This window comes from Marmota flaviventris, chromosome 12 (genome assembly GCF_047511675.1).
Source record: "Marmota flaviventris isolate mMarFla1 chromosome 12, mMarFla1.hap1, whole genome shotgun sequence".
NCBI lineage: Eukaryota > Metazoa > Chordata > Mammalia > Rodentia > Sciuridae > Marmota > Marmota flaviventris.
Window position 1 is genome coordinate 83,107,533 of NC_092509.1, and position 24,677 is coordinate 83,132,209.

A 24,677-nucleotide genomic window follows, 5' to 3' on the forward strand; every position below is an offset into this window, starting at 1 on the left:
AAAATTATTTCAATATTAGGGCCTCTCAGTTTCTTAATTAAAACTGAATACATTTTTCTATTCATTTTTTTTTTCTTTTTGAAATAGGGTCTTTCTCAGACCCTATTGCCCAGACTGGCCTGGAACTCATGATCCTCCTGCCTTAGCTTTGAGAGTAGCCTGTATTGCCACACCCTGCTTCATGTTGTTATTCTTATTGATTAATTCTTTTAAAAAAAATTCCGTGGGCACTATTATCTGACTTTATAAAACTAAAAGTAATTTTGAAAAAAGTGAACATTTCATATTAATTATTCAGACTTTAGTGTGTTATCACAAAACATTTTGGGGCACATTGGCACTATCCTGTGCTTTTTTTTTTTTTTTTTTTTGATACTGGGTATTGAACTCAGGGGCACTCAAACACTGAGCCATATCCCCAGCCCTATTTTGTATTTTATCTAGAGACAGGGTCTCACTGAGTTACTTAGTGCCTCACCAGTGCTGGGGCTGGCTTTGAACTTGTGATCCTCCTGCCTCAGCCTTCTGAGCTGCTGGGATTATATAGGCTTGCGCCACTGTGCCCATCTATCCTGTGCTATTTTTAAAAGCTCATTTTACTTCTTAAAATATGTGTCTAGCTCCCAGATTATTTACATATTTTCTGGTATAAAGCTAACTTAAAAATGAAGATGTATATTATGTATATTATATAACATAGTTTGTCCAAATACCATTACTACAAGTACACCAATATAATATATATTTGCTTACAATATTAAATGGATTATTATATTTATACTATAGTTAATTTATAAGTAAACACATATTTCTGTATTTAAACCTCTTAGTGTGTATAGGAAGAAAAAGAAATGAGTGTATTTATAAATGTTTTTTGAAATAATATCATTAGTGTCACCAGAAATGGTTCTCTGTGTCTTAGAAGTGACTATCTTTAAGGTCTTATTTTATAATACAATGTGTTTTTACAAGGTGGATGTTTAAAATAGTGTATCTCCCAAGAATTCATATTATACGTAGATATTATACCTCTCTTAAAACATGAATTCCCTACTTTAGGCTGTTAGTTCACTAGCAGATTTAACATTCTACCAAATGTGCAGAGATTTGAAATTCTTAAATAGATTAGAGAGATTTCAGTCATAATCAGTTTAAAAAAATAATTGACTTAGCCAATTTAAAATTTGAGATATTTAAATAATAAATTTCAAAAATGGCTTTCTTCTGCAATGATAGTTTTTAAAATATTATTTATTGATCTATTACTAGTTGACCTATAAAATTATGGAATTATAAATTCATGGATTTATTTCCTTAATGAACACATTACTTATCACTTATCACCATTTGCTATAATTTAAATCAAACAAATAGAAATCAATGCTTTTTTAAAAGTATATATGATAATTTAAATAGGACAAAATAACCATAAGTATTTTCTTTATTAGGTCAAAAATTTTGATAAAATTGTAATTTAGTATAATTTGTGAACATATTGAGGTATGTGGACTATTTTAAAGCTTTTAAATAAATAAGACAAATAAAATGGTCATTCTGATAGGCTATTAAATTTCATTGTTTACCATGAAATTGATGTAAGGAATATTGCTAACTATAAGTTCCAGCTTACTCTCCTCTCTGTTACTTTCTCTTAGACCACTTTCAGTCCTCATCATTGAGGTATATCTACTGGTATGGAAATGTAGAGAAAATATTTATTCATTTTAAAATGCAGATCAATACTGTGGTCATAGTTATTATTTTATGTTGTCACTACAGTATGATTTATGCTAAAGTTAGGTGAGGAGCAGGGTACAAATTATTGTATTATTGGGTTGATATTTATTTGATGAATTTTAAAGACTACAGGTTTTTATGATACAAGTGTGCCAATTTTATAATAGGTTTTTGTTGCATTATCTCTTTGGTAGTTAAATTAATTCAGTATTGTATGAGCAAATACTGCATTTTAAGCATTTCTACCAAATGCTTTGAATGGATTATGATCAAATTTCCTTCCTAAGAATATGAAGTTGTTTATATCCTTTTGTAATGTAGGATTTTTTTGTTGAAATTTTCAAGCCTATTGCATTAAGATAATGTTTTGGTGTTTAAAAAAAACACCAAAAACCATATAGTTTGCATAGAAAATATTTTGTCTTTTTCATATATGTGTTTTTTAAACAGAGAGTGAAAAACAAATCATTGGAAGATGTGGTTATGTTAAATGTTGACACAAATACTCTAGAATCACCATTTAATGACTTGAACAACCTGCCAAGTGATGTGGTAAGTCTGAAGGATATTTTGTGGGGAATGTATATGTTTTCTCCAGGACCCTTGAGTTAAGAGTTATTTTCTCACTTTTTATCTTAAATAAAAGGGTTGGTGTGTGCAAGTGGTGTGAGAGGAATTGATGTAGTTCTATTTTTAGCGTTTTTACCTTTTGGCAGTTGAGGAGATGTAGAATGGGACATCATATTCCTTATTGTAAAAGTACCATCATAATTAAAAAGCTAGATGCATTCATTAGGCAGAGTTTCTTTAAACGTAAGTCTCTTCATCTCATCTTAATCATTATATTACAAAGTAGGCATTTCTGTCTGCCTAGTGGCATGTCTTGCAAAAGAATGAGAGAGTTTTTGAAGGCAAGAAGAAGAAGGGGGCCAATTATCGGCTTTTGCTTCCCTGCCACCTGCCAGCGCTTTTCCTTTTAATTAATGATCTGATGGCACTGGTCAATATAATAAGAAATGCTTGTACAGTTGGGGTCAGAAAATTCTGGCTTTGATCTCCCTCAACTTTCTGAAACATTTATTTGTTTTCTCTAAATTATTTCAGTTTTATTTTAATCTTTTCTATCCTGCTGAGGACCGCAAGAATGAAAACCTACACTGTTTGTCATTTGCTTTGGCAGAGCAAAGACTGCTTACTTAGAATTCTATTTGTAAATTAAACTGCAAACGCAGTTTGTCATAAAAGACATCTGATCCTTTTGAAATGACGAAAACTGTCTTTTGTCTGTAAAGGCTGATAAATTAAGTGCCAGTTCTTTTCTGGTCTTTGATCTTGCAGAGGGTTTGTGTGCATGTGCGTTTGTGTCTGCAGCTTATAATGGGACATATTCTGTATTTCATGTTAAATAGTCTCAAAAAGTACATTTTTCTGGCCTTCGTATTCCTTAGTATAGGGCAAAAATGCAAACGAGTACTATTTCTGTATATATTTTATTTAATGGGCTAGTTAAAAACATCCTGTGATTTAGTTCTAAGTTAAACTAACTCCCCTTTTTCAAAAAGCAAAGCGTCTTTTCAAGGACATTAAAATTTGGGAATTAAAAATCATAATACATTTTTGTGTAAATTACAATTGCTTTGAAATCCATTATTAAGGATTTAAAAATTCTAAATTCCAAATATACAGCCACATGAGCCTTGATTGTTCTTATAGTTAGTGATAGGAAACATATTATTTCAAAGTCCAAATCAGATTATTTATGACTATAAATAACCTAAAATGCTTGCTGACCTTGAGGCACATTACTCTGAACTCTTTTATCTTAACTCTAGTAAAAATTCATGCTGTTTGAACACATCCACACTCAGGCCAATGAACAATTATCTTTTCAGCTCATTATAACTAGATTGTCTCATTATAAACTTTTGCAGAAACTACTAGAAATGATTAGTTATTCATTTAGAATCCCATCAAAGTATTCTTCAATGGATGGAGAAATAATTATAAAAAATAGAATTCCAACTTTTAAGAATGTTTTCCTGTGTGCATATATCTCGTACTGTTAATGCTCAATTGAGGAAGGATTGTTTATTAAAGAAAGAGAAATAAAGAGAGAAAGAAATTCAGCTTTTCTGTATATGATATTAAAAATTTTATTGTCAGCTTTAGTGAGATGATTCTTTGAGAAGAACTCTGCTTTTTTAAAATTGAGAAATACTAGAATTAGTTGATAATTAAGACACTTATTTAAATAGATGGGGATGATAAGTAGTATTCACAAAATGTACAAATATGAGTTTTAAATATAAAAGATGATAGGTCATCGTGTAGTCTACTCATAAACAACATTATAACTAAGCAAAACTGAAATATTTAAAATAGGTAAAAAGGAACACTGCCAGGTGTGGTGGATTGATTATATAGAAGCTTGAAACTGAAGGCCACAGAATTACAGATAATTTGAAGGCTACATAAATGAAAATGCTTCTGAGATAGAGCAAGGATCATTTGTTGAAAATATGAATATTTTAAAAGTTACAGTAATTTTCTAAAAATATTTAAGGTGATTGTTTAACCTGTCTCTTATAGCTCCATAGGAAAATGATGAAGTATCACAACATATTTTTTAAATGGCAAATGTTTTAAATGAGATGTGTTAAAATCACAAATGATTTTACTGAATTTTTGTGTGTAATTTAAATTAATAGTACGTATTTGAAGCCTAAAGAATATTAGTATTTGTAATTGTTTGATTGTTTAATAAGTTGACTGAGATTTAGGTGGAAGGTGTTTTAAAATCATCCACCAAAGCATTTAAATTATACTTACAGGCTAGATGACTTTCTATGCATGTGCACTCTATTATTGTGTCAGATTGACCAGTGGTCTTGGCTGTTCAAAGGTCAGTGGTCACAGTTGTCCTGAATTACTAGGTCTTTTTTCCTGTGGACCCTCTGCTGTGTTGCATGCTGTAATCTTCTTAATGGCTTCATTCCAATATTCACACATAATATTTTAGATTTATTGACTGTTAGAAATACTACCATGCCAGTAGCAGTTCCGCTACTCTTAAGGTATTTAAAATTGGAAAAATAAATCAGGGCAAAGCTTCCAGGAATCCTTTGTTTTCTTGAGGGAGGGGAAAAAACTCTCTTCCTGTCTTCTGACAAGAACACTTGTTTTTTTATTTCATCATTTCACTATAGATTTTTATCATTAACACACACACACACACAAATATTTTATGGGGAGTGATTTTAGTGATACTGATTATTACAAGGAATACCTTTTAAAGGCATTAGATAAATTAAAATGTGGTTTATGTGTTTTCTGTCTGTGAACACATGACTAAATTTTTGGTGGTAGTATAATGTAGAAATCTTTGAACATATATAGTCTGAATGTTTTTAAATAAAAAAGTAAATTTTAACTATCAATCATAGTTAGGCTTATTGTTGTATGTTTTTATAAGTGGGAAAAAGCTAGTTGAATTAAATATAGCATTTAAATCTCAAATGAATCCATTTTAATTTAAGAAAATAGACTATTGAAACCTCCCATTCCAAACATTTATACAAATTTAGTTTTAATTACCTAACAGTTTAAAATGGTATATTTCTAAGGTATTACTCTTCATTTTTAAAAGTATTTTGTAGATTGCTGCTATTTCAAAAATAACAAATAGCTTGGCCCACTCTTTGGAAAATTAAGCTAATGATTAGAATTATAATAAGATTCAGGAAATCCAGACTCAAAAAAATTAAGGTAAACAATTGTAAACTAACTCCCATAGACAGAAGTAGGTTAGAATTGACATTTGAAAAAGTTTTGTGCATTAGGATATTCATTACAACAGGCAATTAATTTGCCTGTATTTCTTAACTGTCTGTAAATAATTTTGTCTCATTCGGTTTTAAAAAATAATGTATTCTGAGGTAGATCAAAATGCTTATCCCTGGGCTGGGATTGTGTCTCAGTGGCAGATTGCTTGCCTCACACATAAGAGGCACTGAGTTCCATACTCAGTACCACATAAAAATAAATAAAATAAAGATATTGTGTCCATCTACAACTAATTTTTTTTAAATGCTTATCCTTATTTTAGATAAGAAAATCAAGTCACACAAAGCATGGTGTATCTCATTTAGTGCAGATAGGTTGATCATCAGTCATACGCGCCAAGTACTAGACCATGATCCCCTCAGATAAATGTGATACACAATGTAATAATTAATCATTTGAAATTTAATATCAAAGTTTATTTACCATGGTCATATTGTTAAAGAAATATCAAAATAATCTATTTGATTTAAGGTTTTCAGGATTGTTCTAAAAATGTTATTCTCATATTGTATATTATACTATTGGAAAATTTGTTTCTGTTTTCTACCGTAAGAGTGTAGAGAAAATATAGTGCATTTAGGAGTTATTGTACAATTCACTGTAGACCCCAGTATGTGATAAAATAGCTATGATTAGTAAAAAGAAGTTTTGATAACTAAAATATTAGAAAGATCCTATTATATAAAATGATCTTATCTAAAATACCGTGCATGTTATAGTAAAGCCTTTAAGTATTATCTGAAGAAATGTGTTAATGATTTAATGTGATAGGAAAAGAAAAGACATAAATTACTCTAAATCACCCAGAATCACTAAAAGCCTAAAAAACTTGAGAAAACACCTAAAACTTTGACTTTAAATAACATTTTTGGATATCTACACTTATTAGGGAATAAGTTGGAAAAAGAATTAGCTATTTCAGAGAATTTTTAAATCACCTTTCCTAAAACCATTGTATACTGACCTCTTAGGCCATGCAAATTGTCAATAGATATGTTTAATTCATTGAATATTTCCTCTAATCTAACATGAAGGTTTAACATGTTAAATGTCATAATATACATTATAAAGAAAAAAAAAAAGGCCCCAGAGAATATTATATTAGTTCCAGGTTTGCCTCAGCTCTGCTGTAATCCTTATTGTGTCTAATCGTAAGTGAAGCCCCTAACAAATTTCTGGGATGGCCATGTGAGGAAGTATACAGTTTTATTCAGCTTATTGCAGAATTTGGAGAACATTTTATTTGGTTTAGAGTAGATTTCAGGGAAAATACTGCTTTCAGCGTGTCTCTGAAATGTGTTCATGAGCATGCTTTGAGTTCTTAGCTTTACAATCCAGGCATCTAGTTACGTGTTTCCCCCCACCACACAGCCTTGGCGCAGTACTTTGTACATAGTAGGTATTCAATAAATGAATTATATTAAGCAATTATGTTGAAAGGAAACATAATTGCTCTTCTTAAAAGTTTGCTTTTAAAGTCCCTGTTTACAGTCATCTTCTGGAAAATTTTGTAAGGATATTTTCATTTGACTTTCATAATAAATAAAAGAAGAAACCTATAAGCATATTTGAAATATACTTTTTGTCTAAGAGTATAGCATTCTATTTCCTGTATTTGGAAAAGGAGGCCATCTTGTGAGGATATGATTGTATTTCTGTACACTAATTGAGTGTCTCTAGAAAGTCACTATTCTTTTATAAGTGATTATTTTCAGAGATGTGATATTTAAAAATAGACTTTTTGTTTGTATGTTTGTAGGTAAAATAGTATATATATAACTATTTTCCAACTGTTCTCCTGGTGTATATTTTAAGAACATAAGCCTTAAGTGCAAAAACAAAAATAAAAAGTCGCTGAAGCCTTAAATATGCTTCCAAACATTTCAAAGATCTTTGTTATTTTCTCTTAAATGAATGAGGCAAGTTGTCCCTCCCACCAGACTTTAGTAATCCCCCCTTTTATGTCTCTGTACTTTTGCCATTTATAAAGTTGATTTATTGTTTGTTACTTTTAGTGATTTTTAAATGCGCATGAAGTCTTTGGCTTCCTCATGACTTTGTATTTCATATTAAATTACCCCGTCTTCTTCTGTTGCCCACACCCTCTCCCTCCCATATTACCTTAATAGCATGTCTCTCTCTGTTCTAAAGCTATTTTTTAAAAATGTAAACTTTGATTTTTGAGTATTAAAAGAATTTCCAATTTATTCTAGTCCTTTAAATTGTTGACTTTTCCGTATTCAAGAAACTCTTTTGTATGTGATATTGAGAGCACTGTCACCATAGTTATTCCCCAGTCTTTCTTATATCATAACTTGGTTAACTTTTAAATGAATTATGATCCTGGTGTCCATCACAGATATTCTGCTCGAGTAAAGAGGAATAAATGTAAAAGTATGCCTGAAACAGATTGTTGATATGCTAATTTAGTTACTTTTTCAGTCTTCACTGATTCAACAAGTATTTGTCAAGCATCTGCTATCTGCCCATATTTTGCTAAGAGCTGGGGATATAGTGGTGAACAAGAAAATATATACCCCAGTTTTATGCTGTTTACATTGTGTTAACAAACACTTATCTAGTATTACAAGTTGGGTCAAATGCTGTAAAAGAAAGGAAAAAATGCAGTAGAAGAGAAAAACAAGGAGATTCTAATTTAGATTAAGGGTGAGATTGGTAGACTGGATCTGTTCTAGGCTCATTGATACAGAGAAAATCGTTTGCAGTTGTTGTGTAGCAAGTAATTGTCTTTTGTGGTAATGTACAGGCTCTTGAGAGCTCAGATGTTCTCCTTGTATACCACAGCAGTAAAGACTGTAAGCCTGAAGTTTGTTTTTTTGTTAAAGCATGACAACCCCCTGATGCTGTACCAGTTGCATTGAGGGTGGGATTTCAGCAGCACCTATTTGAGAAACTATGTAAGCAGAGGCTTGGTCTATATTCTTATTTCATATCTGTCACATATCCTTTTGTACTCTTTGTCTCTTCTTTAGATGACATATTTATTAGGGTACAGACTAAGCTGCTGTAATAGAGACCTCTAAACACCCTTTTCTAGATAAAAATAGAAGTTTTTTTTCTCTGTTGTGTAATAATTAAGAGGAAAGTTGTTCAGAGCTGTGGGGTGTCTGCTATCCTTCACACATGGCATTCATCTCCAGGGTTAAGGTAGCTGTTCCACTACTCTTTGCCCTCAAATAAAAGGGGAAATCCAGGGAAGGGCACTCATACACCTTTTAGGGCATAGCCTGAAAGTGTCACATTCCTCAGTTCACATCCCTTTTGTTAGAATCCAGCCATATGGCCACCAGGTCACAAGGGATGTTGAGAAATAGCTGGGTTTTAACTATGTAATATTTAAAACTTAAGACTTATATTACCAAAGAAAAGAAGAGTAAATGTTTGTGGACTGACAGCCCCATTTCTGCTACAAGCAAACTAAAGTGAAAATAATTTAGCTGAACTGACATATTATTCTTACTAGTCCACAGTGTTTGTGGTACAGCTAAGCTCAGTGTGTCAGGATTATCTTTCTTCAGAAGTAGCCTGAATGGTGGGTATGAGTCAGACAGACAAGCAAAGGAGGAAGAGGAAAAGCATTTACAAAAGTTGGGCCATGGTGAAGAGGTTGGCAAATTCAAGAAATGGAAAGAAGCCCTCTAGGTTGTGTGATGAGTAAAAGAGTTATGCAAAAGGAGATGGTAGAGATAGGCAGGAGTGATCAGAAGGGACTATGGTTCTTTAATAGACCTTTGGACTTTATTGAAAATTCAGTGACAGTTTTTAACAGAGGAATAGTGTCATCTATTTGAAGTTAAAAAATATCATTTTGGGTTCTGGGTCTGGAAGGTCACTGTGAGTTTAAGAAATAAAACAGATAGATCTGTGAAAACCATTTGCAGTGGTCAGGGTGAAAAATGATAATAGTTACTTGAACCTGGTAATACAAGGATTTAGAGAAAAGTGGACAGATTTGAAAAGTATATCAGAGAAAGAATTGACAAGCCTTGGTGAAGTATTGCATATGGGGATGAGAAAGGGTAAAATGCTGAGGAGGACCTAAAAAGTTCCTTTGAGAACAACAGAATAAATGAGATTGACACTGTTATGACCTTGAGTTTGAAGTGGAGTGTTAGTTAGCTCTCCAGCACTGTAACAAAATACCTGAGATAAACAACTTATAAGAGGAAATATTTATTTTAGCTCATGATTTCAATAGTTTCAGTCTTGATAGGAGCAAGTGGCAGAGGAAATGGCTTCCCTCATGGTAGCTTTATGATGAAGAGTCAGGAAAAGGCCAGAGCCTGAGTATCTTTCAAGTGCATGCCCCAAGTGACTTAACTTCAAAAATAATAAAACAAGACAATTGATACTTTTTCATTATTAATAGGATTATGTGATAATAGCCATATGACTAAGATTTCAAATGTTTTTCTAAATTCTGAGTTATATTCAAGTATATAGAATTCATGGGAACATACACAATTTTTTTTCCCAACTAAATGTATAAGTTTGGAAATTAAATCATAAAATGTCATTTCTCAGACCACATATTGAAAAAGTGCAGAAGAAACACCATCGTTTTATAGATAAAAACTGCTAAAAGCTAATTAGTACTGCAAAGGGCAATGGTAACGGGTGATAATTTACTCCAGTGACCTAAAGGAAGAGAAAACAGTAAAGTTAACATAATCATTTTATGTGAGATTGATATCCTTTTATTTAAAATTGATTTTTAAAAACAATTTCAGTTTTACAGACTATTTTTGAGCATTCATTGTCTCATATAAAAGCAGTTAATTCAGCTGCTTTTCTGGTCTCTGAAAAACAGGAACAACCTCAGATCTACAGGTACTAACAGTTGAAATCTTCTAGTTTATGTTGATGTAGTTGGTAAAAGTTGAAATAATATATAAATAGCACAGGAAAAAGGGAACCATATTTATTGCTATTTTCAATCTCACATATTTGTAGGAAATTAGATGGTATGCTCATGAAGAATAAGCACTGTCCAGTAGAAATCCAATAGAAATATAATGTGAGCCACATATGTAATTTAAAATTTTTAATCTCATTAAAATTCCAAAGAATTTGATGAAATTAATTTTAGTGATATATTTTATTTATCCCATACTTACAATACTGTTTCAAAATATAATCAATATATAAATTATTCATGAAATAGTTTCTATTTTACACTTAGAGTAAATCTCAGTTTGGATGAATGACATTTCATTTGGACAGTGCAGTTCTAGAACACATATTTTCTTTTCATTTTCTATACATTCATACAAAGCTCAGAAACTATGACTGGGTAACTAGAAGTAAAGGTTTAAAGTTTATGATTTTGTCAGGAAGAGATTGTGAGATTGATACTCCTGGATAGCTCAAGCAACAGTCACATGTAGTCAAGGGCATAATGGAGTAAAACCAGAGGAGTGGGTACACTTGATTCCATTGCCTGTGAGCAAAAGTATTATGCATATTCAAAGAATAATGTGTGCTTGATTTATAGAGAGCTAAATTGTCAATTTCCTATTTTATTAAAAAGTACACTTTTTTTGCACACATATAAAGCATGACTTATTTGTTTTTAATTTTTAAAAGCAAAAATTAAAAATTCCCCAACCCATTTAGGTTAAATAATATTTCTAAAAATTGAGAACATTTTCTTTTCCTTCCATCGTAATATATTTTGGGGATAGTAATTAAATATGTGCCCTGATATTCATTTCTATTGTTTTATATTTTAAAACCATTTGAAACTTAGAAAAAAATAATATTATTCAAACTAGAATAAAGAGCATTAAGACAGAAGATTTATTTTTGTATCCTTCAGCTGTATTATTGTTTGGATATGTGGATTACCTAAAAATGTTCATTTATTGAGGTTAGATTTTAATATTAAAAATTCCTTCTTAAATGAATCCTGGTATATGCACTTTGTGGGCTAAATGAATTAGGCTCTAAACTTTTATCTGAATCTATGGAGCTTCGATATAAATTGAAAAGATCACAGCTATGGGGAGAAGACCTATACTGCAAAGGCCTTTCTGCATAGATTATGAACATCATAACTCAATAATTTTTTCAAAACTATGGTTATAATTGGACCCAATGGGGGTTTGTTTCTTTGATCAGATCACAGCAACTGTGACTTCACACTGGAAAATGTCACCACTGTGCAGGTTTATCACCTGTAGAGCTGCTCTTTCCTCTGATGCTGTGCTCATTTCTCATTAGCATTATTCAAAGTTTAGTTGTTAATTAGGTTGACACTTCAATTACAATCATCATCTACAAGACTAGTCAGGACTACTTGCATAAGGAAATAAAAATATTCCTTTTTGCATATATGTGTAAAGGATAAATGACATTATTTTATTATCTGGTAGTTTCATATAGTAAGAACATGCTCTGTTAAGGGAGGAATCCAATTGGAATTTGTCTCAGTTTTTATTAAGAAAACAGAATTGTTACATAGTTTTACGTTTCTGTTTTAAGCATCGATGGGGGTTGTGTATGAGGATCAATATTTTTAAATATAAAGACTATAGTTTTCCATTGTATGTGAAAGAAATTATTGAAGTGAATTTGATGCATAGGAGAATGTTACATATCTCCTCTCAAAAAAATGAGTTTACATCAGGAGTAGAACTCACTTAAACATTAATCTGATAATATTGTTCTCTAAAGTGCGTAGCACTTGAAATTAAAGGATGGAATATGTCTGAAAAATGATAACACATTTAGGTGACTTTTAAAATCATACAAATTCCTAGATGAATCTTTCTTAATTTAAAAACATTAGTACTTTTTTGATTACTGGTTTATGATATAGTGACATTGAACTTAAGGCCAGCATGTGGTAGTCTGAAAACTAGAAAGAAAGTGTATACCATATATTTTCCTCTTATTAGCTACATAGTGAGGGCAGGTTAATTCATGTCTTTGCATCTCTTATCTCTTCATTCATAAATGGGATATGAATTCTTTTCTTAGAAGACTATTGTGAATATTAAATGAGACAATGTGTAACATTTGGAGAACATAATTCTCCACTCATGGTACGGTCTCAATAAGTTTATCTCTTCTTCCCTCTTTTTTTTTCTAATAATGACAAAACATATCAACAAATGACTGGAAAATTACATGTGCAAATGAAGCTTTCAAAAGTAAAATAAAATTCTAAGTGATCCTGAAGAACCCACAACAAATAACCTTACATAGCAGAAATGAGCTATATTCAATGAGCTTCACCTCAAAACAAGTGGACACATGTTGTAATTGCTAAAAATCTGCAGAAAAGTGGCTCACAAGCAGTTTACTGTAAAATAATTAAAGCTTATTTATGTCAAGAGGCCTTGGGAAAAAAAAGAGAGCATAAACCAATTTGCATTAGCACGTTACTATTCACTCCTGCTTTGGTTTCAATTAACAGACCAGCAGGTGCTCGCTGCAGTTAAAAAGATAAGCTATCAGGAAGAAGGATGAATTTTTGGCTGACCTGCAGACACTGTGGTTTGCCTGCTGATTGGGTTCGTACGTCGCTGTACCAATTTCTGAGGTGTTAATTTAACTGTTCTTCTCTGTCATGCAGGTCTCAGCCTTGAAAAATAAACTGAAGAAACAGTCTACAGCTACCGGTGATGGACTAGCTAGGGCCTTTCTTAGGGCACAGGCTGCTTTGTTTGGATCCTACAGAGATGCTCTGAGATACAAACCTGTAAGCATTTTATTTCATCACTATTGTATAGTTCTTTGGAATGAGGCAAAAGAAAGAAACATCATTTTAATATCACACCTTAAAAAAGTATCATGACTATCTTATAAAATCCAACATAATATACTATAAAACATCTCCAATTCCTTGGCTTTCTGTGTTAAGTTTTTTGGCAAACTTTAGTTAATACTTCCCACACTTTTGCATATCACCTTATTAAAATTCTAAAAATGGAACACTTACCTCTTAACTAATTAATTGTGTTCAAACATAAAGCACTTATCTGATCTTGTTAAAATTATTACGAAATTCATCAATCAAATTTATTTAATGAATTTAAATATGACAAGTACAATGTGAAAGTTTAAGAAGTTAAAACTGAAAATTTTTGCAATATTTGGAAACTTAATTGTTTGCCTAATGTGTAACACATTTCTAAAGTGGGCTTATCTATTTAGTGTATTTTGGCTCATTTTGCTGTTAATTTTACATTCTAAAAATGGTTATTGTGTAGAATTATAGCCAAGTTTTTAGGTGGTCTAATCTGCATTATTGATTAAGGTATGTTAAGTTGATTTATAAAAATGATTATACTACTGTTCCATGACCAGATAAATATATTTCAAAGGATAAAAACATAGAATTAGTAAAAGTAATACAAAGACCTGCTGTTTATTAGGAAGTTTACTAAACTGTAGTACCCTTAGTCACTAGACTTTGATCTTATTTGTAGAATGAGAATTCTTATAGTTTCTCTATCTTTCAGGGTTGGTTTGTAAATCCCTATTGTAAAGTAGGAAGTACTAAACATATGTGAATGTGTTCAAGGGTTATTGAGTTATTGGAAGACTCTTAAATGCATGAGCATATTGATTTTCAGTTTTTTCAAAACAATCTTGAAAGCCATAATTTCAGTACCTGTTAGAAATATATAATTTTATCATAGAATATCTTTGTTTTTATTGATCCCATTTGTTAATTTTTTCTAATTTTTTTCCTTTTAATTTTTGATGTTTTCTCTTTTTATTGCTAGTTCTTTTAGGGAGCTGGGGAATAGTATTTTCATTTTGTATGCATTTTTATTGACTTTGAAAAGTTTTTAAAGTTATTGAAAACATTCAGGTTTTTTAAAAATTTGTTTTTCAAAAGTAACAGTATTCAAGGGAAACTATTCATATCTTTATTATGTTTAAAATGTGTTTTAAGCCATTTTCTTTACAAATTGATTGTGTCATAATTTATTAAAATGATTGCTTTTTTTCTAGATTATTTTTGGTCATTTGTATAATAGGTATATGTACTTTATATATTTTTGATAGATATAAATAAAAATGGATCAAGTGTTGAAATTATGATATTTCATGGTTTTGCCTATTCATGAATATATTTTAGTAGAATATTCTCACTAGTAGAGTATAACTTTAAAGGAAAAACCTACTAAATACCTTTAAGGTGGATATAAATTCTTTCATTAGGCCTTACTTTTTAAAGTTTTATGATTGTTCATGGGTATAAAAATGAATTATTATTTCCTTTACTGACAACACTTAAAATGTGTTTAGGCCCAGACTAACCAGGGTGTCAGGCTATCTCTTCACCTGATGCTGAGCAAGTAATCTGTCTTCCTTTTACTTTCTTTCCAAAACTTTGACCTCAGTTTATATAATTCTGCCTGAGGCACCAGTAATCTCAAGCTTCTCAGGCTCCCAAACCTTTATTTATAATTTTCTTTCTTTCTGGCAGTTCTTTTATCTCCTATGATTTTTATGTTCAGCCAAGTTACTTCCTGATTCTTGACTCCATACTTCATGCCTGATCCTTTCTTTCTGTGAACTATATATTCATTTTCCTTAATATACTACTTCTCCATTATTCACTGATTATTTTCTTGTTATTTTTACTCATACTTGTAATTTTTGATTGCTATTAAAGCAGTAACTGACTGCTGAGCACCCATTAGATGCCAGACATTGATAGGCCCTAGAGATAAACACTTCCATTTAATTTTTACAAGCCTTCAAGACATTACCTTTTTATTTTAAATATAAACACAATGATAATCATAGAGTTGAAAAAACCTCACTGTGTTTCCCTAGCTAGTGAACAGTAGGACCTGGATTAGATTGTTCTTTCCACCGTCCCTCTCTCCAGTGTAACATGTTCCTGTTCAATCTTGCCTGTTATCATAGACTCCTGAAGGTACATTTCCTAAAAGGTGTATGTCTTCTTAAATGAATGTGTTGGGGCTCAGAAAAATGATACCCCAAGCTGTGCTTTGACGTGTTGATCCAGAGGAAGTCTCAGAACTAAGGTTTCTCTGACCTTCTTGCCTTCTTTACCCTACACCTGCTGTGTCCCTCAATGTCTTTGGTCCTTTCTTCCCAGAAGCACAGGGCGACTTTCTCTGAGGTTGCCTTCCCAGAAGGAAGGCAGTTGTTATGAAATCTTATCATATAACCAGAAACGTTAACTGTCAGAGACAATAACATTACCATGCCCATAGGGTAAGTTAAAGTATGGTAACTTTAACTTACCCTATGGCCATGGGTAAGTCTGTATATGTATCTAATGTATAATGATGGAAATCAGAGTAATTAGCATTTCCATCTCATCAAACATTTATTATTCCTATTTGTTGAGAAACTTCAAACTTTTCTAGCTGTTTTTAAGTATATCATAGATTGTTTGAGACTGTAGTTTCCCTTCTAGACTATAGAACACCAGAAGTAATTTCTCCTAATTAAACCCAAGACTTTATTTCTTCTTAATCAGTTTTTGTTTTCTTTTAGGACTTTGAATATATCATCCCAATATCTTCTGGCCTGTAAGGTTTCTGATGGGAAATCTGATTTTGTCTAATGAGATTGCTGTAGTCGTGACTTGTCACTTTTCTCTTGTTGTTTTTAGAATTCTATCTTTATCTTTGATTTTTCACTTTGACTGTAATATGCCCTGGAGGTCTTTCTTGATTGAGTATACTTGGGATCATTTGAAATTCCTGAATCTGGATATCCATATGTCTTTCAGGACTTATTTTCAACTATTTTATTAACTTGGATTTTTCTGTATTTAATGTCTTTTCTTATCTTATCTCCTTTCAGAACTCTCATAAGATGAATATTTCTTTGTTCAACAATGTCCTTTATGCTTTTAAGACTTTTTTCATTCTTTTTATTTATTTTTTTCTTTTTGTCTGAATGGGTTATTTCAAAATATCTGTCCTAAAGTTTATAAGTCTTTGTTCTGCTTGGTTCTATTTTTTGTTGAAGTTCTCAATTGTATTTATTTCATTGATTAAAGTTTTGGGCTACAGAAATACTGTTTGCCTCCTTTTTATTATTTATCTTGGTCAAATATCTCATTTATATCATGAATTATTGTCTTCACTTTGTTCATTTGTTTATCTGTATTCTCTTGCATATCACTGAGTTTTTACTTAGAATTGTTCTTTTGAATTCCTTTCCAGGTATTTCATAGATGTCCTTCTTTCTCATGGGTATCTGTTTATGGAGAATTATTGTGTTGCTTTGGCAGTATCATTCTTTCTTGCTTTTTGTGATTTTACTTATATGTCTGCATATCCAGTGTAACAGGAATCTTTTCAAGTTGTAAGGAGTAGCTTTCATAGGAAAGGAATTTTTTGTTCAGGTGTGTAGTGTACGATGTTGGGTAGGTAGATGCTTTGGCTTTGGTTCTAAGTGAGCACAGTATAGCCTTCATGTGATTTCTTTAACTGTAATCAAGTTAGCCATGTCTACATATGCCTCTGTAGTCTAGACAGCAGCATTTTGGTGTGTGTGTGTGTGTGTGTGTGTGTGTGTGTGTAAAGGTAGGTAGTAGTACAGTTTTACAGTGGATGACTTGTTGCTTCTATGTTATTTCTTTAGCTGTAAGCAGTATTATCCATGTCTACAAGTACCCAGTAGTCTAGACTGCTGCTGTTTTTGGAGAGAGTGGTACAATTTTGCAGTGGATGTGGATTACCAAATATGTATGTCCTCAGGTCCTGCAGAGTTGAGCGTTAACAGTGGTGTAGCTTGCAGCAGCTGCGACCACAATCCTAGAGCCATGGGATGCAGAGGGGACTGTCTGTAGGTCCCAGGAGTCAAATATAAGTGATCCTATGGTTTGTGGTGGCAATAGCAACAAACATTCCCAGTATCACAGGACATGGACAGGACTATCTCTAGGGTTTGCTAAGTGAGCATGGGTAATACTGGAGTTTTTCGCAGCAGCAGTCCAGTCCCAGTCCCAGAGTATTGGGATACAGAGGGGCCTGCTCTTTGCTCTGTGAGGTATGTGTTGGTTCTGAGGACTTTTAGTAATATCAGCCAATATATTGGGATGCTCATGGACCCCTGAGGCATAGAGTCTAGCAGTGATTCTGTTCTAAAGATGGTGCTGTGCTGCAGTGTCTTGATTTCTGGGGTTGAACATTGAATTAGGGGTTGGGAGGGGCTCATTGTGAGTTCCTTCTCTGGGTCCAAGCAGTTACATGGACCCTAGGCAGCTCCTTCAACTGGATTAAGCCTGTGAGGCTGTGGAACTCTCCTCTACTTAGAACTGCTGACATGCTGTGATGATGGTGGTCACTTTTCCCCATAACTTTTTCCTGACATTGTGAAGTTCCTTCTGGCTGAGGAGCAAGGATCACAGTTGCAGTATGCTTTGATCCTCTCTCTGTGCTGCCATTCTGTGTCTCCATGCTATTTAGGGTTCCTGTTACTCCTGTGCTGAGTTTCAGAGTTCTGCCTTAGTCACATTCCTTGTGATGCAGCCCTTTGTTTGTTGCCCTGGTTTATCACTGTGCTGGAGGTAAATGCCAGGCCATCTCTTCAGCTGTCTTATAACTTTCTCCAGAGGGTTTTTACCTATTCTTCTCAGGAATGCTATGAGAGATTACCTGGGAAACTTTATCTAAATAATGAGACAACCAGCCTTTGTTCACAGTGAAGTTCAACCCCTCACCTCCCCCGCAAAGTAGAAAAAAATTTTGTCTCAGTCTATTTTCTGTTTTCTAGGCTCAATATTTCTAGAAATTATTTATCATCCCTCTAAAATGGCTTACAAATCCCCTTCATTTCCTTCTCCCCATGAGAAGAGGGTATTTAATCTTCAACTATCTGACATGCCCCCCGCTTTTTTTGGTACTAGGCATTGAACCCAGGAGTGTTTTCCCTCTGAGCTGCACTCCCAGCCCTTTGGGTGTTGTTTTTTTTTCCTTGTTTGTTTGTTTTTGAGACAGGGTCTCCCTGAGTTGATTATGGCTTCACTGAGTTGCCCAGGCTGGCTTTGAGGGCAATCCTGCTGCCTCTGCCTCCCAAGTTCCTAGGATTACAGACTGCCCCATGCTGGATTATCATCAGACCCTTTTTTTGCAAAAAAATTGTGTCAGTCCCCTGCATATATCCACATTAAATAACTTTGCATGCCTTTTCTGCCTTTAATCTGTCTATTGTCATTTAACTTGAAAGTTGTCATGCCAACTTTCAAAGTATTTGGGAAAATTAGCTTTACCCCTACAAAGGTGTACAATTTACACTTACAAAAAGATTAAATTGAATGCAAAATCTTAGAATTTTCTCAAAGAGATCAGGTTGTATATCATTGTATTGTGTGTATATTAATTGGGGAAGCTACTTGCTATCCAACCTATGTTTTCCAAATAATAGTTGTTTTTGTTTTTTTAATCTTAGATAACTGCCACTGCTCAAATAGCTTTATCCTCTTCTCTCCAATCTTTTAATTCTTCTTTTCCCATCTTTATCTTAGTATTCCTGGAAGCAGGACTGAGTATATTGTACTGAAAGGAAATTTTGATTTTTCTCTTTTTTTCCTTTCAATAGCAAATCATATAAAGTAGAAAGCAGTGATGGAAAACATCACATATAAGAATATACTTCTTATTCTGTTTTTTCAGATTTATTATAAATACAATTTATACATTTAGAAAATATATATTGAACATTTCTTCTACAGTAATATAAAGAAAATTATAAAAGAGAATTATGGAAATGAATCTATAGGAAACAGAAGAAATGTGTAAGACACCTATTGAATATATGCATCATTTTTCTAGGTAAAATAATAGCTTTTACCATTTCCTCAAAAAACAACAACAACAACAAAAAAAAAAAACAGGTTAAGATTCACTCATGTAGAATTGGCAAAACCAGTCATAAATTACTTTTCTGAATCAACCTGGAGAGTCTTATCTCTATTACATAGTTAACATACAGTGTTTAAATATATTTTTTTTAATCATGGGAATGAAGTGCTCAGAATTGTGTATTATAAGGCCTGAAGGTAGGGAGGCAAGTGAGGCTGTTTCTTCACAGAGAAGAAAGGACTCAGTGAGGGAGCATCAAGGTTGGCCAGAAGGCTCAGAACTGAGTGACTTTGAAGAAGGCAGTAGTACTGAAGAACCAGTCAGATGTAATTGGGAAGGAAAGCCCTCCCAGATGATTTGTGTATTCCCATGTAAATACCAAATGCATGTGCTAACTTATTGTATGAATTAGGTACTTGGCAGAGTAAACCACCTTGCATCATGAGCCAGGAATTGAAAGTGGGACACAGGAAGGGACCAAGGTCCCACAGTCCCCTTTGAGGTCATGCTTCTAATGACCTATTAATCCCTCCAAGATCTAACCTCCTCAAGGCTGCACCATTTTCCAATAGCACAACCCTGGGGAGCAAGCTTTTAAAATATGGACCTTTGGAAGACACTAAAGATCCAGAAAATAGCAGCTAGCTATTATTAAAAATTAAATTTTAGAAGTAATATATGATAAAAATTCCTTTAATCAAGGAAAAGTACTCATCTCTAATCTCCAAAAGGAAAACATTGTCATAAACATGACAGTATTTATAGTTGCTATTTTAGATAACAATAAAGGGTCTTTAATTGTACCTTTGTATGTCACTGTGTCAAAAGCTGTTAAAAATAAAAGTCACAATTTTGACTAACAACTAATGCTGAAGAAATGTTTGCTTAGTAAATTAAGGGGCAAATACCTGATTATCCTAAGAACATAGTTTATTCCTTTGAATATGTAAGGTTCTGTCATTTGTTAAAAGTTAATCAAGCTTTTCTGAGTTGCCTTAAGCATTGCTAATGTATCAAAAGTAAATTACTTTTAAAATGAAGATTGCTTAGGAACCTGGGCCTTACTTTGATTAGTTGGAAGAGTTGCCATTCAAATATTTTTTGGATTATATTCCTTTAAAACATTATCACTTAGTAAAGGTGTTGAATTTAGTGATTCAGAATAAGCCATTTATACACAGGGCTGGCATCTATAATTTAAGATGCTACTTATTAAATCTTTACTTTAAGATTTCCATTTATGAAATTTGTAATAGTGAACTCTTCTGGTTTTTATAATCTTGGTTTAAAAGTACCATTTACTCATCCCTCACAGTTTTGTGGTTCCTAAAACATGTTTAGGTATTCATTCATCTCATTAACCATGTTTGAGTATTGATGGACCTTTTGACTTTAGAGATGGTTTCTGCTAAAGAAATGTTTGGATTGTATCTAGCATTTTCTTTCTGCTCTCTTTTAATAAATGTGGAGGAAATTTCTATTAATTGCTTCAGCAAAAATGTAAAAATTTTCTCCAACTACTATGGGACAGGTAAAACTTTGCTTTTGATAATAAAGTTTCCATTTTTATATCACTTGTAAAATATTTCATAAGAGTGGTGATTATCTTGTTATTTTCTTAAATTGTGCTAAAGAAAAATTTGTTTTTGCAATATGTAGCAAATTAATGCATAATGTATTAATATTATCTAACTTTTCAAATTTAACCAAAATGCTAAATCTAATTTAGAAAAATCAGTGTCTCTTTCCATTTTAAGTTGCTGAATCATAGCCAAATGAAACATTGGTAGGTAGGTGTATTTTTTCAAGACACATCCTGTCAGTGGCCTTGGCATAAACTGGTATAATATATACAAAAAGAAGATTTTACAGTTTTTTTTATTGGTTGTTCAAAACATTACAAAACTCTTGACATATCATATTTCATACATTAGATTCAAGTGGGTTATGAACTCCCATTTTTACCCCAAATACAGATTGCAGAATCACATCGGTTACACATCCACATTTTTACATAATGCCCTATTAGTAACTGTTGTATTCTACTACCTTTCCTATCCTCTACTATTAATGATTAAAATGTTACAGTTTGAATACAAGGCTTCTTTTTTTGTTGATTTGTGTGCTGATATATCAGCACTGGGGGAAATTTATTTTTTCATGGTTAATAAATTCTGAAAGTAAACTTGCTATTCCTTACATAAAAATAACATTGAGATTCTTGAAAGGAAAATGCTATATAATCTGAAAATCATTTATTATCATTTCCTCTGAGAACCTGCACATATTTGAATATTCCCAGGAGAGACCTAGAAGAATCTTTCAGAGATTATAAAATTTAAATAAACTATCAGTATGCAGATATTTTTGCTTAGTTTGTTTATTCTCCTTATATAATGGTGACATTACATATTAGGTCCCAGTGCATTAAGGAACTTCATGAGTAAAATACTGATATTTTAGATTACATTTCACATTTTTGTACAGTATGATTTTTTTCCTGATACCTTCACTGCAAACTCCTACTAAGTCCTGCACATCTTATGGCAAAAGATATCATCTTGTGAAACTTTCTTCTCCAGAATTTAGTTCCAGAATTTCGCTTCAGATTTCCAGAGTTTATAGGTAAGACTTAAGGATAACTTTTCAAAACAGAGAAGAATCACCAAAGAGATGCTGTAAAAAGGCAGTGATTGTTCAGAAGAAGGAAAAGTTACTTTTTTCTATTAAAGAAAATTCAACACTTAGTGAGATAAATCATGTGTTCCATATGGAGCAGATTTATGCCTCCAGGGGGCAGTTCTAAATAATTTTTTCTGCAACAAGCAGTTGATAGGTCAAGTTTAGATAAGATCAGGTAAGGAGGGCATGCACTTCATAGCACATGGCTCTAATGATACCTTTTTCCTTCCTATTCATTAGTCACTATGCAAATGACTCAGTCACATTATACTGAATAATCTTGAATCTGCTCTGATTATGTTTTAAAAAGTGAATCAAGTATGAACATTGATGTTTTTACTATTATCAGTAACAAACTACCTAGCAAGCTTCTTAATATAGTATCTAATATATTATTGTTTCTTCTTTAAATATAATGGCAAGTAATGTTGGTACTTCCTTTCTAGAAAGTCTTTTCTCCTCTCTGTAATATGAATTTCATTGTTGTTCTAGTTCATGTTCTGTTTTCCTGATATACTTTTATTTATGCTCCTTCATTTGACATTTCCATCAAAATGATTCTAGTTTGGGTTCCTTTCTATTGTCTCATCACTTTCCTGAAGAGCAAAATTCAGTTATTTTTGTTATTATGTTGAAATTGTCACATGAAGAGTTTTCCTTTTGTTTTATGTTTCTATCTCATTACTCTTTGTTGCCACAGAATCATATGTTTATTTACTGTTTCTGTGAATGAACAATATAGCATTAAACAACAGATTAGATAGCATATAGATATTTCTTAATTGCATGAACCCTTTTCTATAGTGGGTGGTAAGCCTAACTTTAATACGCAATTCTGTATAGATAATTCTTAAGTATATCAAATTACAGACATTTCCATGTTCTTCTTGAGCACTTTGCCTTCACCGTGCTATAGCAGATACTGTTGGTTCACTGCCTAGACCTCCTGTACTGGCTGGTGATCCTTTCAGTGAAAAATTGCTTTGGCTAAATAGGAGGTACCTTTCCAGGGAGAGAATGTGCTCTCCCCTATTACTCCCCTCCAGAAGGGGAGAGCAAGCCAATGATACATGCAGTATAAGTTGGGATCAATTCTGTGTTATAATTAGTGCTTTCCCCTGTGTAGTTAGGTAGAAGCTGATCTATGAATCTGATCCCATTCTTGCTTGGCTTTTTTTCTCCTTTCCTATAGTATCTTTTCTCAGAGTAATCCTCCAACAAGTTAATTTGAACAACAATCCCTATCTGGGCCTCAGCTGAGAATACGATTTAAGATGCACATCCAAATTTATTTCATCAACTTCTCCTTAAATACATTTTCTTTCTGTATTTGCAGTGTTTGATAAATGATACTATTTTATTACCCTCAATTAGAAATCTCACCTATTCCTGTGTAGAGTTATTTCCCAGTTTTTTTTTTTTTTTGTTTTGTTTCTGAACATCCTTTTATTCTTTCAAGTTATCAAGGACAATGTGAGAATTGCTAACACGATTCATTGTAATGAATGAGTCATTGTCCTTAGTCTGTGTTTTTATTTTGATCATGAAGTTCAGTCACTTATGTTTATTTGTGTTGAGTGGGCAGGGGTGGCATTTAGGTTGATGAGGGGAATAGCAGGTGGTAGGGATCAGCCACTGAATGATGACAGATATTTTGCAGTCAAATAAGAATAAGTAGAACAAGTGGAGTCTGTAGGACTTGAAATATAAGTCCTTGTTCATTTGAAGAGGGAGCATCTGGTACAGCTATCACAAGATGGTTCTAGAGATATGATTACTTAGCACTTAGGATAAGTAAAATCAGATGCCAAGTGGAATTTATCCTAAAATATATCCAATCAGAATTATATTTGCAATTATGAAGATAAGGTGATTATAAGCATTTCATTGATTTCAAAACAAATTAATTTTATAACAACAAATGGAAACAGCAAAAATCATGTAATAATTGTCATATACATATTATATAAGTATACATATTATTATATATTATTATATAAGTATACATATTATATATTATTAAATATTGTTAAGATATTTTATAATCAGGATGAAAATAAAATTGTAGGATGTTTTCAAGTACACATACTATTTATATTCTCATACTTAACAGTGTTAATCTTAGTTTTAGGAAATTTACTCCTACTTTGAGGCAGTGAAATTGACCAGTTTTCAGAGTCCAAAAGATTCTTGAATAGTAAGGTATTTTAGAGGATTTTTAGTACTGGAACATTTCGGCTAGCCTGAAATCCAGCTATTATGTATCAAGGTCAATTTGTTGATTCCCTGTCATATACTCTATGATTCTCCATGTACCTCCTAAAAGAGACTGGTTCTTTAACTGTCTTTATATTGATGCCCTGAAAATCTTCATTTCTATCTAGGGTGAGCCTGTCACTTTCTGTGAGGAAAGTTTTGTAAAGCATCGCTCAAGTGTGATGAAACAGTTCTTGGAAACTGCTGTTAACCTTCAACTTTTTAAGCAGGTAAGAGTGGATCTACACATTTTTAGTCTGTAACAGAACATTGTCATTTTTGCACATTTTCATCATCCTGAAACTGTGTCCTAATCCTGAGTAAAGT

The 24,677-nt window shown here is 32.5% G+C and overlaps 1 protein-coding gene across 1 annotated transcript in view; it reads left to right on the forward strand.

Moving 5' to 3' along the window:
- The window catches only part of Dennd1b (DENN domain containing 1B), a 245,765-nt gene that overhangs the window by 141,317 nt on the left and 79,771 nt on the right, over window positions 1-24,677 (forward strand). The window contains exons 12-14 of the mRNA XM_027945669.2: window positions 2,188-2,289; window positions 13,181-13,306; window positions 24,479-24,580. Of these exons, the coding sequence (XP_027801470.2) occupies window positions 2,188-2,289; window positions 13,181-13,306; window positions 24,479-24,580 (330 nt within the window). The remainder of the gene's footprint in view (window positions 1-2,187; window positions 2,290-13,180; window positions 13,307-24,478; window positions 24,581-24,677) is intronic.